The sequence below is a fragment of the Colletotrichum chrysophilum genome, assembly GCF_026319265.1.
Source record: "Colletotrichum chrysophilum strain AFK26 chromosome Unknown scaffold_41, whole genome shotgun sequence".
NCBI lineage: Eukaryota > Fungi > Ascomycota > Sordariomycetes > Glomerellales > Glomerellaceae > Colletotrichum > Colletotrichum chrysophilum.
The window spans coordinates 271,022-283,108 of NW_026517328.1; the positions used below are offsets into that span (position 1 = coordinate 271,022).

Consider the following 12,087-nt stretch of genomic DNA (forward strand, 5'->3'; position numbering starts at 1 on the left):
CAACTCATGCATGTGTGCAAAAGATGTGATTGGTAACTAAGAGCTGGATCTCATGCTAGCATGGCGTTAAGATAGCGGCTAGATAACGCGTAGCGATCTGCGTCAACCTAGCAGCGGGGAGCTGGGGGCTGACCGTTGCCCAAATCCTTCACAGTTCAGCTAGCTAGGTAGTTCAGCTGTGCCGCTGCGGTCTCAGCCCCATCAAGTCATCTCGGGCGTTGATGTTCAGTGACATCATGCACGTAAGACAGGGGAATTAAGCACTGCGCCTCGTGTATGCAAGTATTAGCATCCTCCGAGACATCATCAATAAAGCGGATCATCTTGTGTAGTACGACACAAATTGACGGTGTGGCTTTTGGCTTATATTTAGGGAACTGGAGTCCCACCAGACTAACCTTCTTGTCATAAGTTTCTTTCTCGTGGTGTTACTGTTGGTACTACTCAATTCGGCAAGATGAAGTGTTTTACAATTTTCAATTACAGCATCGCTGTGTTTCTCGCGGGGAGCATAGCTGCGACGAGCTCGAGATCTAAGATTGATACTCATGTTCATTTTCTGCCCGACTTTTATAGGCAAGCACTGATGGACGCTGGACACAATCCAGGTCCTGACGGGATGCCAAGTATCCCGGTGAGTACCGCTGTCATCCGCTGAATGAACTTGTCTAATACTCCCCAGGAATGGAGCCCAGAACGCCATATCCAGTTCATGGATGAAAACCACATTGCGAAGTCAATTCTGTCCATATCCAGCCCTGGCGTGTACCTCTCCCCGCCTTCGAAAGCTGCAACCGAGAACGCAACAAAGCTCGCTCGCCAGGTCAACGACTATGCATCGGAGGTCAAGGCCAAGTACCCAGACCGCTTTGGATTCTTCGCGTCTCTCCCTCTTCCAGACATCGCGGCATCATTGGAAGAGATTGAGTATGCCTTTAAAGAGTTGGACCCGAAGCCGGACGGAGTCGTTTTCATGTCCAACTTCTACGGCATGTACTTCGGCGACCCAGCACTTGACCCAGTCTTCAAGGCTCTGGACGAACTCAATGTGACGATATTCGAGCATCCGACCACACCATGCACCGAGGCCAATCATTTGACGTATAGTATTGACGGAGAAACCGCCGAGATCACCCAAGCAGAGTGGCAGGCGCTGAACCGACCAGTCTCAACCCGCTTACCGAGGGCACCAACCCTAGACTTCCCATTCGACACGGCTCGGACATTTCAAGACATGTTCTACTCACAAGTGCCCAGTCGGTTCACCAAGATCAAATGGATCTTGTCTCATGCTGGTGGAGGTCTCATCCCGACGATGGACAGGATCATCAGCTACAGCTTGCCGGAGCATAATCTGACAGAGGACAGAATGAAGGAGACGCTTGCTCGGAGCTTCTACTTTGATCTTGCGGGGCCGTGGCCGGTGACGGAGGCTATTCCACCGTTGATGCGATGGGTTAGCTACGAAAAGCTGCTATTTGGTTCGGATACACCGTTTACGCCGTGGGTCGTTGCAGCTGTTAGTGCTGTGAAGTTTGACAAGGGCCTTCATGAGTTGTATGGGGATTCGGCAGAAGCGACGGCTGTGAGAAGGGGTAATGCCGAGACTTTATTCGGCTGAGAATTATTGTAGCTTCATATTCTCACGGCACTTAGAATGCATTGCAACTGCAGAGAAATTCCCCATCCATAATGGAACGAGCTGTATGTACAACACACAAGCATAACAACTTTGTACAAAGAAAGAAAGCCTGGCTTAAGCGGCACTCCATCCACCTGTTCTGTTGCAACCTGATCTCTCATAAAATAAGCCTAAGCAGTCGCCCCCGAAAGAGTGAAGGAATAGTCCACACCCGTGTTGACCTCCGAAGTCAACGAGAACGGGTCATACAACACCAAGTTGGCCGGCGTATTCGCCACGACCAAGCTCGCCTCCTCGCCGCTGGCAACACTGACACTATCCTGTCCGCCGCTCAGCTCAACATACCGCACCGCGCCACTGCCGGTGTTCCTTACAACCAGATGCGAGGTCAGCTGCCCACTCGTCGTGATCCGCACCGTCACCGTGCCAGACGGGCTCTTCAGCGGGATGATGTTCGCCCCCATGTACCGCGGCTGCCGCGCCGTCTTCACCCGGTAGCTCCCGCTGCCCGTCGAGTCGACGTTGGCGTAGTTGATCCGGCTCCGCTGGCTCAGGAACACGCTCTGCGCCTGGCGGTGGCCGATGTCAACGTACGCCATCCGCGCCCAGTACTTCCCAACAACCTTCGCGACCGTGGCACCTGTGCTCACACGCTGCAGCGTGTGCAGAGGTGTCTCGTTCGAGTTGGCTGAGTATCGCACCTGCAATTGCCGAACCACGTCGCTGCCCAAGCCGGCGAAGCCATCGGGGTTGTTCGTGAGGTACGTCAGGAACGGCCACGCCTGGTAATAATTCCCCGTGTTCACGCTTCCGTCCACGATGACTTGGAACGAGTCCCCAATCGTCTTGATAACATCCATCTCGCTCGTCTCGGGGGTCGCTTGTCCCGCCGCGCTTCTCGCGCTCGCACACAGCGGGGAGGTGAGGTACGTGTCTGCAACCCAGTTCGCAAGCGTCTCCCACCACGCCCCCGTGCGGCCCTGGTTCACCCACGTCTTCTGGTGGTAGTGCAGCCCGTGGCCGAACTCGTGAACCGTTACGCCCGGGACGGTGAGGTACGCGTTCTGCACCTCGAGCCAGGCCATCCCCGCGGCGCCGTCGGAGTGCATCACACCCGCGGCGCCGGGGAGCGAGGCGACGCTGTAGACGTTCACCTTCTGCCAGGGCCCGTCGTCGTCGGTGACGTCGTTGTAGGAGAGGCCGGTGGACCGCCAGCCGAGAGAGGTCACGAAACAGGCGTAGACGCCTTCGAGCATGGACAGCGCGCGGTCGGCGGCGGAGAGGTCGGCGGCGTAGACGCGGAAGTGGGCCGAGTCGCGGTAGGAGGAGCCGCCGGGCCCGACGGAGGGGTTGGCGGTGAAGGAGGCAGGCGGGGCGCGCGCGGCGAGTGTGCGGGTGGAAGAGCGGTCTGTGAGGGTGATGGGGGGGTCAGGAGTGGTGGTGTCGAGGTCAATGCCTCGGCAGATGGGCTGGGATGGGGCTGGGAAGGCGTGGGCTCCGTGGAGGAGCAGGGCCGCGAGGCTGAGTGAGGTGAGCTTTGTCATTTTGGCGGTTGGGGAGTGGGGAGGAGAGGGGATGGGGATGTGGAAGATGCTGATCATGAGCTGTTAAGTCGTGTAGGTAGACGGATCGCACGTTTTATATGTTTCGAGAAGAGGGTAGCTTCCAGAGGAGTGCCATCCTTCGTAACGGAGAAGTCCCGTTTGTTGCTGCCATCGACTCAAATACCCAGCAACAATAAATTACGGAGCACTCGGCGCAATGCCAGAATTCAACTTAAATTCGTTCATCCGATGGCATCCTATCATAGCCGGGTCCAGGTCGATCGCAAATGATCGACCAGTAGGGCTACTGGTGGAAATCGGTTTGATGTTCGGTACGATAACACCCTTCGTCGATATCTCGACCTTGTTAAGGGGTGGAAACCAGGATCCGTCGAGATAGGGGTGGGGGCTAGGATCCTAAAGGAAGGCTCACTTGTGGCCATCACTTTATGATACGACTGATATCACAGTTCCAGTCACATATTGATATCATTTCAGTAGCTCCGGAAACGATCCCGATCACGTACCATCGAGGTCACCATCACAACTGGAAGTTTCCACCCGTGAAAGGGAATCAAGAAAATGTACCATTAAGATGCTATGCCTCGTGTTCCTCGTTCATGTAGGAACCAGTCTTCAGTAGGTAGTATCACCAAGTGACAGAGAGTCTGAACAGTAACAAGCTTAGGTTCACACATCCCGCCGGAGCCCACGGCCACATATCCCTGCCTCACCAAGAGCCCTAGTCCGGGGTATGCAGTCCCTCCTCTGTCCCGGATTAAGTCCAGAATAACCTTAAAACACTCGCCCCCATAATCCAAGCCACTGGTAATAATCCTCCTAGCTCTGCAGCCGTTTAAGCTTACACGCCTTGGCCTGTGTTTCCCAGCCAAAGTCGTGGCTCACATGACGAACGCCAACGTGCAGGGAACGTCACCTCGCAGCGCCTGCTTCCCTCAACTGCCGACAAAAGGAAAGTTGCAGTTGGGTAATGCTTGGGCTGCGATTAAAAGGAAATTTTGCGCGCCAATTGGGATCCATCAGGGGATGAAATACGAAGAAAGCGGTTCGTCCTGGTTAGAGTATGGCGTGTATCGGCAAATGCAGCAAAGTCACCTTCCCAATTCGCGTCGACTTGGCTCTTGGCAGAACACCCCTTCATATCCCGAAATGAGAGACGCACCGTTGAGCTCCGCTGGGGGTGAGTCGGGATGCTGTCCGATCTTGCAGGAGTGCGGCAAATAACAAAGTTGTTCGTGGAATTGTTTTAGAATGTAGTCACTTTCGCATCCTCAGTCAGAGATTTGAGTGACACTTGTCTGTCTTTTGTACGGGCTGCCGGTGTACCGGCCGGGGATGTGGGGCGATTTCGGCCGGAGGTCGGCAGGAAACCTGGGACTGTCTGTGGTAGAGCCGAAAGCACTGTCCCAAGGTTCTCACGCCCAAGGAGGGTTGGAATTGATATGGCTCTAAAAACTTTGTGTGTGTAACTTTCTGCCTCGGAAAAATTGCACAAGTGATCACCGCAAGCGTTGACCCAAACAAGCCGCCTTGCTCGACGATCCGCGACGACCTAAGGGGGGGTGTGACTCGGGATCCAGTCCGGAGCTGCATGATCCCGGGATCCGTCCCCGGTTGCAATTTTCGTATCGTCGTATCGTTTTTATCAAAAGCTCTTGGCCGCAACAAAGCAAGAATCTTCCATTGGCGGCGTTTTTTGGTCTTTTAAATAACAGAAGCAACCGAGCTCAGTAATATCCCGCGCGTTCTAACGGTGAATCTTCAAAGCCACCAAACACAGATGATCGGCGGAAGTTGCAGTTCCGCCTGAAGCTTACCGAGGCGGAGGCTTTGGGGGCCGTCCATTTGCTTGTAGTGGCTCCACCCCAGACGCACGGGTTTGTTGGAATATCTCTGGTCAAGACGTCGATCTATGCCGGTATTTTGCGCTGGTAAGCCAGACTAAGTTATGAATGAAGACGTTTGAGCGTTCGAATCGGGCTGTATGTAGTCGAGCACCTTCCTGTGTGAGAAGCGCATGCATGCATATAGCTGCGCCAACTCAAACTTGGAACTGGCTCAGCAACTTGGACATTGCAGACACCCACTGCCATTGGTCTATATAGCTTATGTTCAACCTCGAACAACCTCCAGTCTGCTGGTGATCAAGCGTCCACACCGGTTTCTTGACGTTCAATTTCACATCTGTCACGATGTGGTCTTTCACCTCTGCTGTCACCCTCCTCCTCCAAGGGTTGCTTGTAGCAGCCCAGACAACCATCACATCCACCGGCAACCCCATCATCGCCGATGGCTCCTACTATTCAGCCGACCCAGCCCCGTTGGTGGTGAACAACACCGTCTACATCCTCAGCGGTCGTGATCAGGCACCGGCGAACCAGAACACGTTCGTGATCAACGAGTGGCAGATGCTCAGCGGCAGCAACCCCAATCCCGCCGGTGCCCAGTGGCAGTTCCGCTCCAACATCGCCCGTCCTGAGTCCATCTTCTCATGGGCTGCCGCCGGGACCGCCTATGCGGCACAGGTCGTACAAGGGCCGAACGGGAGATTCTATCTCTACGCACCCGTCACGCAAAGATCGACGTCCAGCTCCGACCGCTTCGCCATTGCCGTAGCCGTGTCGAGCAACCCATGGGGCCCCTTCACAGATGCGCACCCCAGCGGCCCGATTGTGTCCCAGACAATCCCGCAGGCGAACAACATCCAGAACATCGACCCTACGGTCCTGCTCGACGATACCGGCCGCGTGTATCTCTACTGGGGCACGTTCGGCGCCCTTCGCGGCATCGAACTTGCGACGGATATGGTGACCACCATCGGCTCTGCCGTGTCCGTCAACAGCCTCACAGGCTTCTTCGAGGCCCCCTGGCTGCTCAAAAGGCGCGGGACCTATTACATGTTATACGCCGCCAACAACGCCGGCGCCAACTCGCCGTGCACGCCCACGTCCTACCACGCCTGCATCGCCTACGGCACCGCATCCTCCCCCCTGGGCCCGTGGACGTTCCGCGGCGTGATGCTCGACATCGTCTCCTCAACCACATCCCACCCCGGCGCCTTCGAGCTCAACGGGCAGTGGTACCTCGTCTACCACACCCGAGACGCCTCCGGGGGCGGCCACTTCCGCCGCAGCGTCGCGCTCGACTACATGACCTGGAACGACGCCGCCTCCCCGCCGAGCATCAACAAAGTCGTGCAAACCCGCCGCGCCCAGCCTGCCGCGCCCGCAACGCGCAACATCGCCCCCCGCGCCGTGGCGAGCTCGGTGAACCAGACCCCGATCCAGTACTGGACGAAGTCGCTCAACGACGGCTGGATCCCGAGTAACCCGCTGCCGCCCGATTACTGGAGCTCGTACAACGGCAACGCCTCGCCGCAGACGAATACGCTTGTGCTGACGTGGAGTTCGGCTGTGACGCTGAGCGGGGCGCGGATGGTGTTTTTTGCTGATCAACCGGCGGGGTCGAACATCGGCGTGCCGCCTCCGGCGAGCTGGCGGTTGGAGTATTTGAATGGCAGCGGTGCGTGGGTTGCTGTTAGTGTGAGCACGGGGTATCCGACGGCGGTGACGGATAACCCGTCGATTGTGAGCTTCACGCAGGTAAGTACGACGGCTCTGAGGGCGGTTTTGACTGCGTCAGGGGGTAATGGACAGTTTGGCGGTGTTGGGGTGAAGGAGTTCGAGGCGCTTGCTCCGAACCCCCAGTGACGCGACACCGAAGTGTACAGTACATACCTAGGCTTGAGTTACTTGATTCTTGAACTTTCGGCCAGTTGCAGATGCCACTGATCACGAAGTCTGAGCCGCTGTGTTTAGTGACAGTTTTCTTGCTAGACTACTACATGTTGTTATTGATTACTCGTATCCTAGGGATTATCATGTACCGTATCCACGTCTTCCGCTCAAATCCAATACCGGGACAAACGTTACGAATCTCATTCCTTCTTTTCCACTGTGCTCCCGACCTCCTTTGGCTCTGATCCAAGTTCAACGCCACTGTCGTCCTTAGACTTTTCTGTATCGACAGTCGTCTCCGCAGCCTTAGATTCTTCAGCCTTCGACTCTTCAACCTTCGCCTCTTCAGCCTTCGACTCTACAGTTTCATCAGCCTTAGGAGCTTCATCAAACTTGGAAGCTTCACCAGTCTTCTCCGCCGCTTCTTTGCCATCCTGCGCTTGCGATGGTGTGCCACGTCTCCAGATGTTCACACTCGGCATCGAAACCTGACCAAGTGACGACACTGATGCCGGCACCTTTGGCATGGACGGCATGCCGGGCATACCTGGCATCCCCGGCATACTAGGCATATTGGGCATGTTTGGCATCTTGCTCGGCAACCACCCTCTTACACCGGTGCCAGACTGTTGGGCAACTTGGAAAAGGTGCTGCATGTACGTCCGCTTCTGCTCAGTGTCGATATTCTCCGGGCTCGTGTCTCCGACGAGATCTCCATCCCCGTCCTCCGGTAGGGGAACAACCGACGCAGCGGCGGCGATGTCGATGGGCGATTCGTCCGGAAGCTCGTCGGTAGACTTGGACGCCTCCTTTTCGTCCAGCTTCTCATCCGATTTCTCCGCTTCCTCGTTTGACTTTGCCTTCTCTAGCGTCTCTTCCACCTCGTGGTCCTCCTGGGCCTCCTCCGGCGGCGGCTCGCGGAACTTGGGGTCGTCGACGACGCGCTCCTCGCTGTTGAACCATTCAATCACTAGGTCTGAGGCCTTGTCCGTCATCTTCTCGTAGTCCTCGTTCTTCTCTGGGTCAAAGAGGCTCATGTGGGCTTGCACCTCATCGTCGACCTTGCGCAGCACCTGGCGCGAGAACAGAGGATACGCGGCGTGGCTCTCCTCAGGTACAGCGCAGAACGTCCTCTCGGGGACGAAGTATCCTCCCTGCCAGTACCCATTCTCACCCAAGGAAGCGTAAAAGTCATGAATACCCACGCCCTTGAGAGCGCCCATGCGTTCCAGCCGTCGGTTGAGCTCCTTCTGCTTCAAAAGCGCACCGACAAAGGTGAAGTGGTCCGACAACCACGCAAACGAGCGGCCAACATTGCCGCGGTTGATGTACGCCAGACCCTGCCCCAGAGCATCGATACTCTGGCGGTAGCCCTCCTTGACGGACTCCTTGTTGAGGTTCTTGAGCCCGTTCATGATGGCCTCGCGGTTAACATACGCAGCCACGCCGCCCGCCGCGATCGCGCCCACCGTGCCGGTCCGTACGGCGACGAGCTGCCACGTCTTCCAGCCGGGGTTGCGCGCGGTCGACGCGACGGCGGAGGTGGCGGCGCGCCTGGTGCCGAGGCGGGCGAGGCTCGCGGGCGCGGCGGCGGAGAGGGCGGTCATGACGTTGAAGACGCTGCTGACCTTCTGATAGTTTGAGAAGGCGCCGTAGACGAACATGGAGCGGGCGAGGCCGTTGTAGGGGGTGTCGAAGGTGAGGATGCCCTGGATCGGGGGGAAGATGGGGTCGTCCTCAGAGGGGTTGGCGTGGGCGCGCTCGTTGACGGCAAGAAAGAGTGCGTCTGCGGCGACGAAGCCTCTGTCTTTTGTTAGTGCTTGGGTGTGATGGGGTGGTGAAGGATGCTTGCCCCATAGAGTGGGCGACGAGGATGACGCCGACTTCTCTGTCTTTCGGTGGCCATGGCTTCTCGACAGTGGATTTCCTCACTTCCATGACCTGTTCTTTGAGCCTGAGATGTGTTAGGATAAGGCCTTTCGTTGCTGATGAATGGAGGTGAGATACCATGCCAGGAAAGCCTCGGTGGCTTCAGCCAGCTCGCCCTTGGTCTCATACTTGGGGTAGACGATGGACTCGACGCGGTGGTCCGGCAGTTGCTTGGTGACTACCCGTTTGAGGTCCTGCAGGAAGGTGAGCGGGTGCCCACGGGACCTCTTGGCGATATCTTCACTTACATCAGGGAATTCGCGAAAGGTGTCATCGTTGCCCTGTGGTAGTGGTTAGATTGGCGTTGCATGCGCCAGACAGGGCGCCTCTCACCTTGAAGCCGTGGATGAAACACAGCAGTAATGTGCGTGACATGATGAGTGAGATTACTAACAACAACCTAGAGAAGCAATGAAATACAGGTGGAATGGAATAATTGTTCTAGTAAAAGGGACAATATGATCTTAGGATGTTCCTAGGAAGGGTATCATGGAGCTTTGTTGTAGGGATGAGAGAAATGAAGTCGAGCCCGTGCAAAGACTGACGAAAGAATATGCCGCAACACCACCTTCTGCATCTTCTCCTCTTCCTTCACTTTCTCAAGCAGTGACGACCTATTGACCGAGCACACTCACTCATCGCCTTCCCATGTTCCAGGCTTTTCCCAGCCCAGCCACACCTTCTGCGCTGTGTTCCAGGCCTCTGCTTCGCTGGTGCGTGGCGAGTGCGTCCCAAGACGAAGCCTGCAGCCAATGACACGGCGGCCAAGACGTCACCGATAACGTCATTGCGATGTTTTCCGCGCACCTCCAAAACACCAGACATCCCAGCGCACTTTTTTGCTTCCTTCACACTACTGCGGACTGACTGCACTTTGAGCCGACGCGACCCTCTTGGATGTCAGACCCCTGGCCTGTCGGATCGCCTGTCAAAACACATCGATCTGATCTTCGCTTCCTCTCTCCAATCTTCTGCACGTCGCGGCACGTCACATGCAAACTCAAATAGACGAGCTGCCGATGCATCGAGCTGAGGCTTCGCGGCCGGGGTCGGGGTCGGGGTTGGATTTGGTGGCCTCCCACCACGTGCGATCCAAGATCTGACGATCGAGTGCATCTGAAGGATTTCCAAGATTTTACTCATTTTTTATCATTGATTCTATGGTTCCCAGTTACCTGGTTTAAGCTGCTGCCCAGTCACCCTGGACAATCACCCAACCCACACACATCGTCCTCCCCATCACGCCTTGGCCTTGATCTTGCCAAACGACAGCTTCGGGTCAAACTTTGCAATGTCCGTCTCGTTCGCCGCGGCCCCAAAGTCCCAGACAGTGTAAAAGTTGCGCAGGAACGGCGTGCCAATCAGCGTGAACCCGCTCGTCTCGCCGCCCTCGAACGGCGGCCAGCACGCGTCCTCGCGGTTCGCGAAGCCGGGCCGCTTCAGCTGCTCGCCCGTGATCTCGACAACCTGCGGCGTGCGGTAGTCGCCGAAGCTGAACTTGAAGGACCACGATGAGTTGAACTCGCTGCAGAGCGGGATGTGCTCGCCGTTGAGGATCGCCGTGTAGTTCATCCCGATGGACTCGTACACTTTCAGGTTCTGCGCCTCGGGCAGCGTGATGGAGCCCGCGCCCGTGTCGAAGACGACCCGGCCGATGTCAAAGTCCACCTCGGTCTCGGTGACGCTGCCGTTGGCGGTGGTGCGCGTGCCGTTGACCGCGAGCATGGTCGAGCGCCACACGTCGTAGAAGCCGGGGATGACGCGCGTGATGGGGATCGTGGTGAGGTCGCCGTCGACAAAATCGGCCTCGCGCGAGCCGCCGAGGGTGAGCACGCCGTCGCCGGGCACGCCGCCGGTGTTGGTGAACTCGGTGCCGTAGTAAATGCCAAACTTGGCGGCGTCGAGGTGTCCCTCGGCCATAAGGGTTTCCATGACGGTGTTGGCGCCGCCGTCGATGATGGAGCTGAAGCCGAGGCCCATGAAGCCGTCGGCGGCGAGGGCGGCCCAGTTGGACTCGTTGGCCGCGATGAAGGCCTGGTCCCAGGTGACGCCGCCGGCGGACCACACCTCGTCGACGGCGGGGCCCGCGACGCGCCCGCCGAGGTACGGGATGTCGGCCGAGTTGCCGGTGAGGTTGCCCGTGCTGGAGGCGGCGATGTCGTAGCCGGTGCGGTTGTAGCCGCTCACGTTGGCGCACTCGGTCTTGCAGGTGCTGTCGACGGCCCAGGACGACGAGCTGCCTGTGTCGAAGAGGAGGCGGTACGTCTTGGCGGGCGTGCCGATGTTGAACTCGACGGTTTTCTGACAGTCGTCAGTATTCAGGTCGTCAGTACTAGTTTAGATAGTAACTCACGTAGCCGTTGTCCACGATGATGGGCAATTCCATCACAGCCGCCGTCGCGACGGACGCGACCGCTGCCGCCGAGAAGAAACGAGTGACGGGCGACATTGTTGCAGTTGCAGTATTAGCACAAGTAAACAGTTAGAAACTTGCGTGTAGAACCAACAACTCAGGCTGGATGAAGAAACCCCAAAGACAGATCTCCCACCGGCCCGGGACGGACCACCTTAAATTCCTTCCAGAACCCAACCTTCCTGCGCCCCCTCGCCCGCATCGTGACGATCACCTCGTAAAAGGGGAGCGGGCTGTGGGGCGAGGTAATCTCGACTGCGCTGGGATGCTTGAGCCGGCCAACCCGTGTCGACGGAGCAGTCCTGGGGTCCTGGCTTGTGCATACGGGAATGCTCGGTTACCCGGTTAAGCTTCTATTTTCAGACGCAACTTTTCCAGTGCCGTCTCCAAGTTTTTTGTCACTTGCTTCTTTTACCTTTGGACTCCCGTGAAAGGCAGGTGGTTTGACATGGCGCCATTTCTCCCAAGCTGCCGACGGCGTGGGGTTAGTGCGAGAGAACACGAAGTTTGCGAACAAGACACAGCATTTAGGGAAATAACTCTGCGATCGGGAGGATGGACTGTTCAGCCCTACAAACCGGTTGTAGCTGCGTTGATGGGCTCCCTATCTAGCGGGGATTTAGGGAGGAAAGCATAAGTGCAGGTTTGACTCGTGTTCAGCGCTGCGGTTCGTCTCATGTCAAGCGACGATGGGGACGGCGAGATCAAGCAATCCCGGGGATGCTGTGGTTGATTGCATTGCCCATCAGATCGCCTGACTCTCTTGTGTCTTCTCTTATTCCCGTCTCTGGCGAGTCTTCG

General features: G+C 57.0%; 5 protein-coding genes across 5 annotated transcripts; 2 read left to right on the forward strand and 3 right to left on the reverse strand.

Moving 5' to 3' along the window:
* Positions 1-658: 658 nt before the first annotated feature.
* COL26b_005893 (uncharacterized protein) lies at positions 659-1,621 on the forward strand (the record flags this gene model as incomplete). Its single annotated transcript, XM_053178728.1, has 1 exon — positions 659-1,621. One exon carries the CDS (start codon positions 659-661, stop codon positions 1,619-1,621), a length of 963 nt encoding a protein of 320 aa, XP_053037371.1.
* A 191-nt stretch (positions 1,622-1,812) lies between these two features.
* Positions 1,813-3,186, reverse strand: COL26b_005894 (uncharacterized protein; the record flags this gene model as incomplete). Its single annotated transcript, XM_053178729.1, has 1 exon — positions 1,813-3,186. One exon carries the CDS (start codon positions 3,184-3,186, stop codon positions 1,813-1,815), a length of 1,374 nt encoding a protein of 457 aa, XP_053037372.1.
* Positions 3,187-5,399: 2,213 nt separating this feature from the next.
* On the forward strand, positions 5,400-6,917 carry COL26b_005895 (uncharacterized protein; the record flags this gene model as incomplete). The annotated part of the gene is made up of 1 exon (XM_053178730.1): positions 5,400-6,917. One exon carries the CDS (start codon positions 5,400-5,402, stop codon positions 6,915-6,917), a length of 1,518 nt encoding a protein of 505 aa, XP_053037373.1.
* Positions 6,918-7,144: 227 nt separating this feature from the next.
* On the reverse strand, positions 7,145-9,248 carry COL26b_005896 (uncharacterized protein; the record flags this gene model as incomplete). The annotated part of the gene is made up of 4 exons (XM_053178731.1): positions 7,145-8,836; positions 8,877-8,898; positions 8,952-9,154; positions 9,207-9,248. The coding sequence occupies 4 exons, from the start codon at positions 9,246-9,248 to the stop codon at positions 7,145-7,147; spliced, it is 1,959 nt and encodes a 652-aa protein (XP_053037374.1).
* An 864-nt stretch (positions 9,249-10,112) lies between these two features.
* COL26b_005897 (uncharacterized protein) lies at positions 10,113-11,322 on the reverse strand (the record flags this gene model as incomplete). Its single annotated transcript, XM_053178732.1, has 2 exons — positions 10,113-11,174; positions 11,227-11,322. 2 exons carry the CDS (start codon positions 11,320-11,322, stop codon positions 10,113-10,115), a joined length of 1,158 nt encoding a protein of 385 aa, XP_053037375.1.
* Positions 11,323-12,087: the final 765 nt, after the last annotated feature.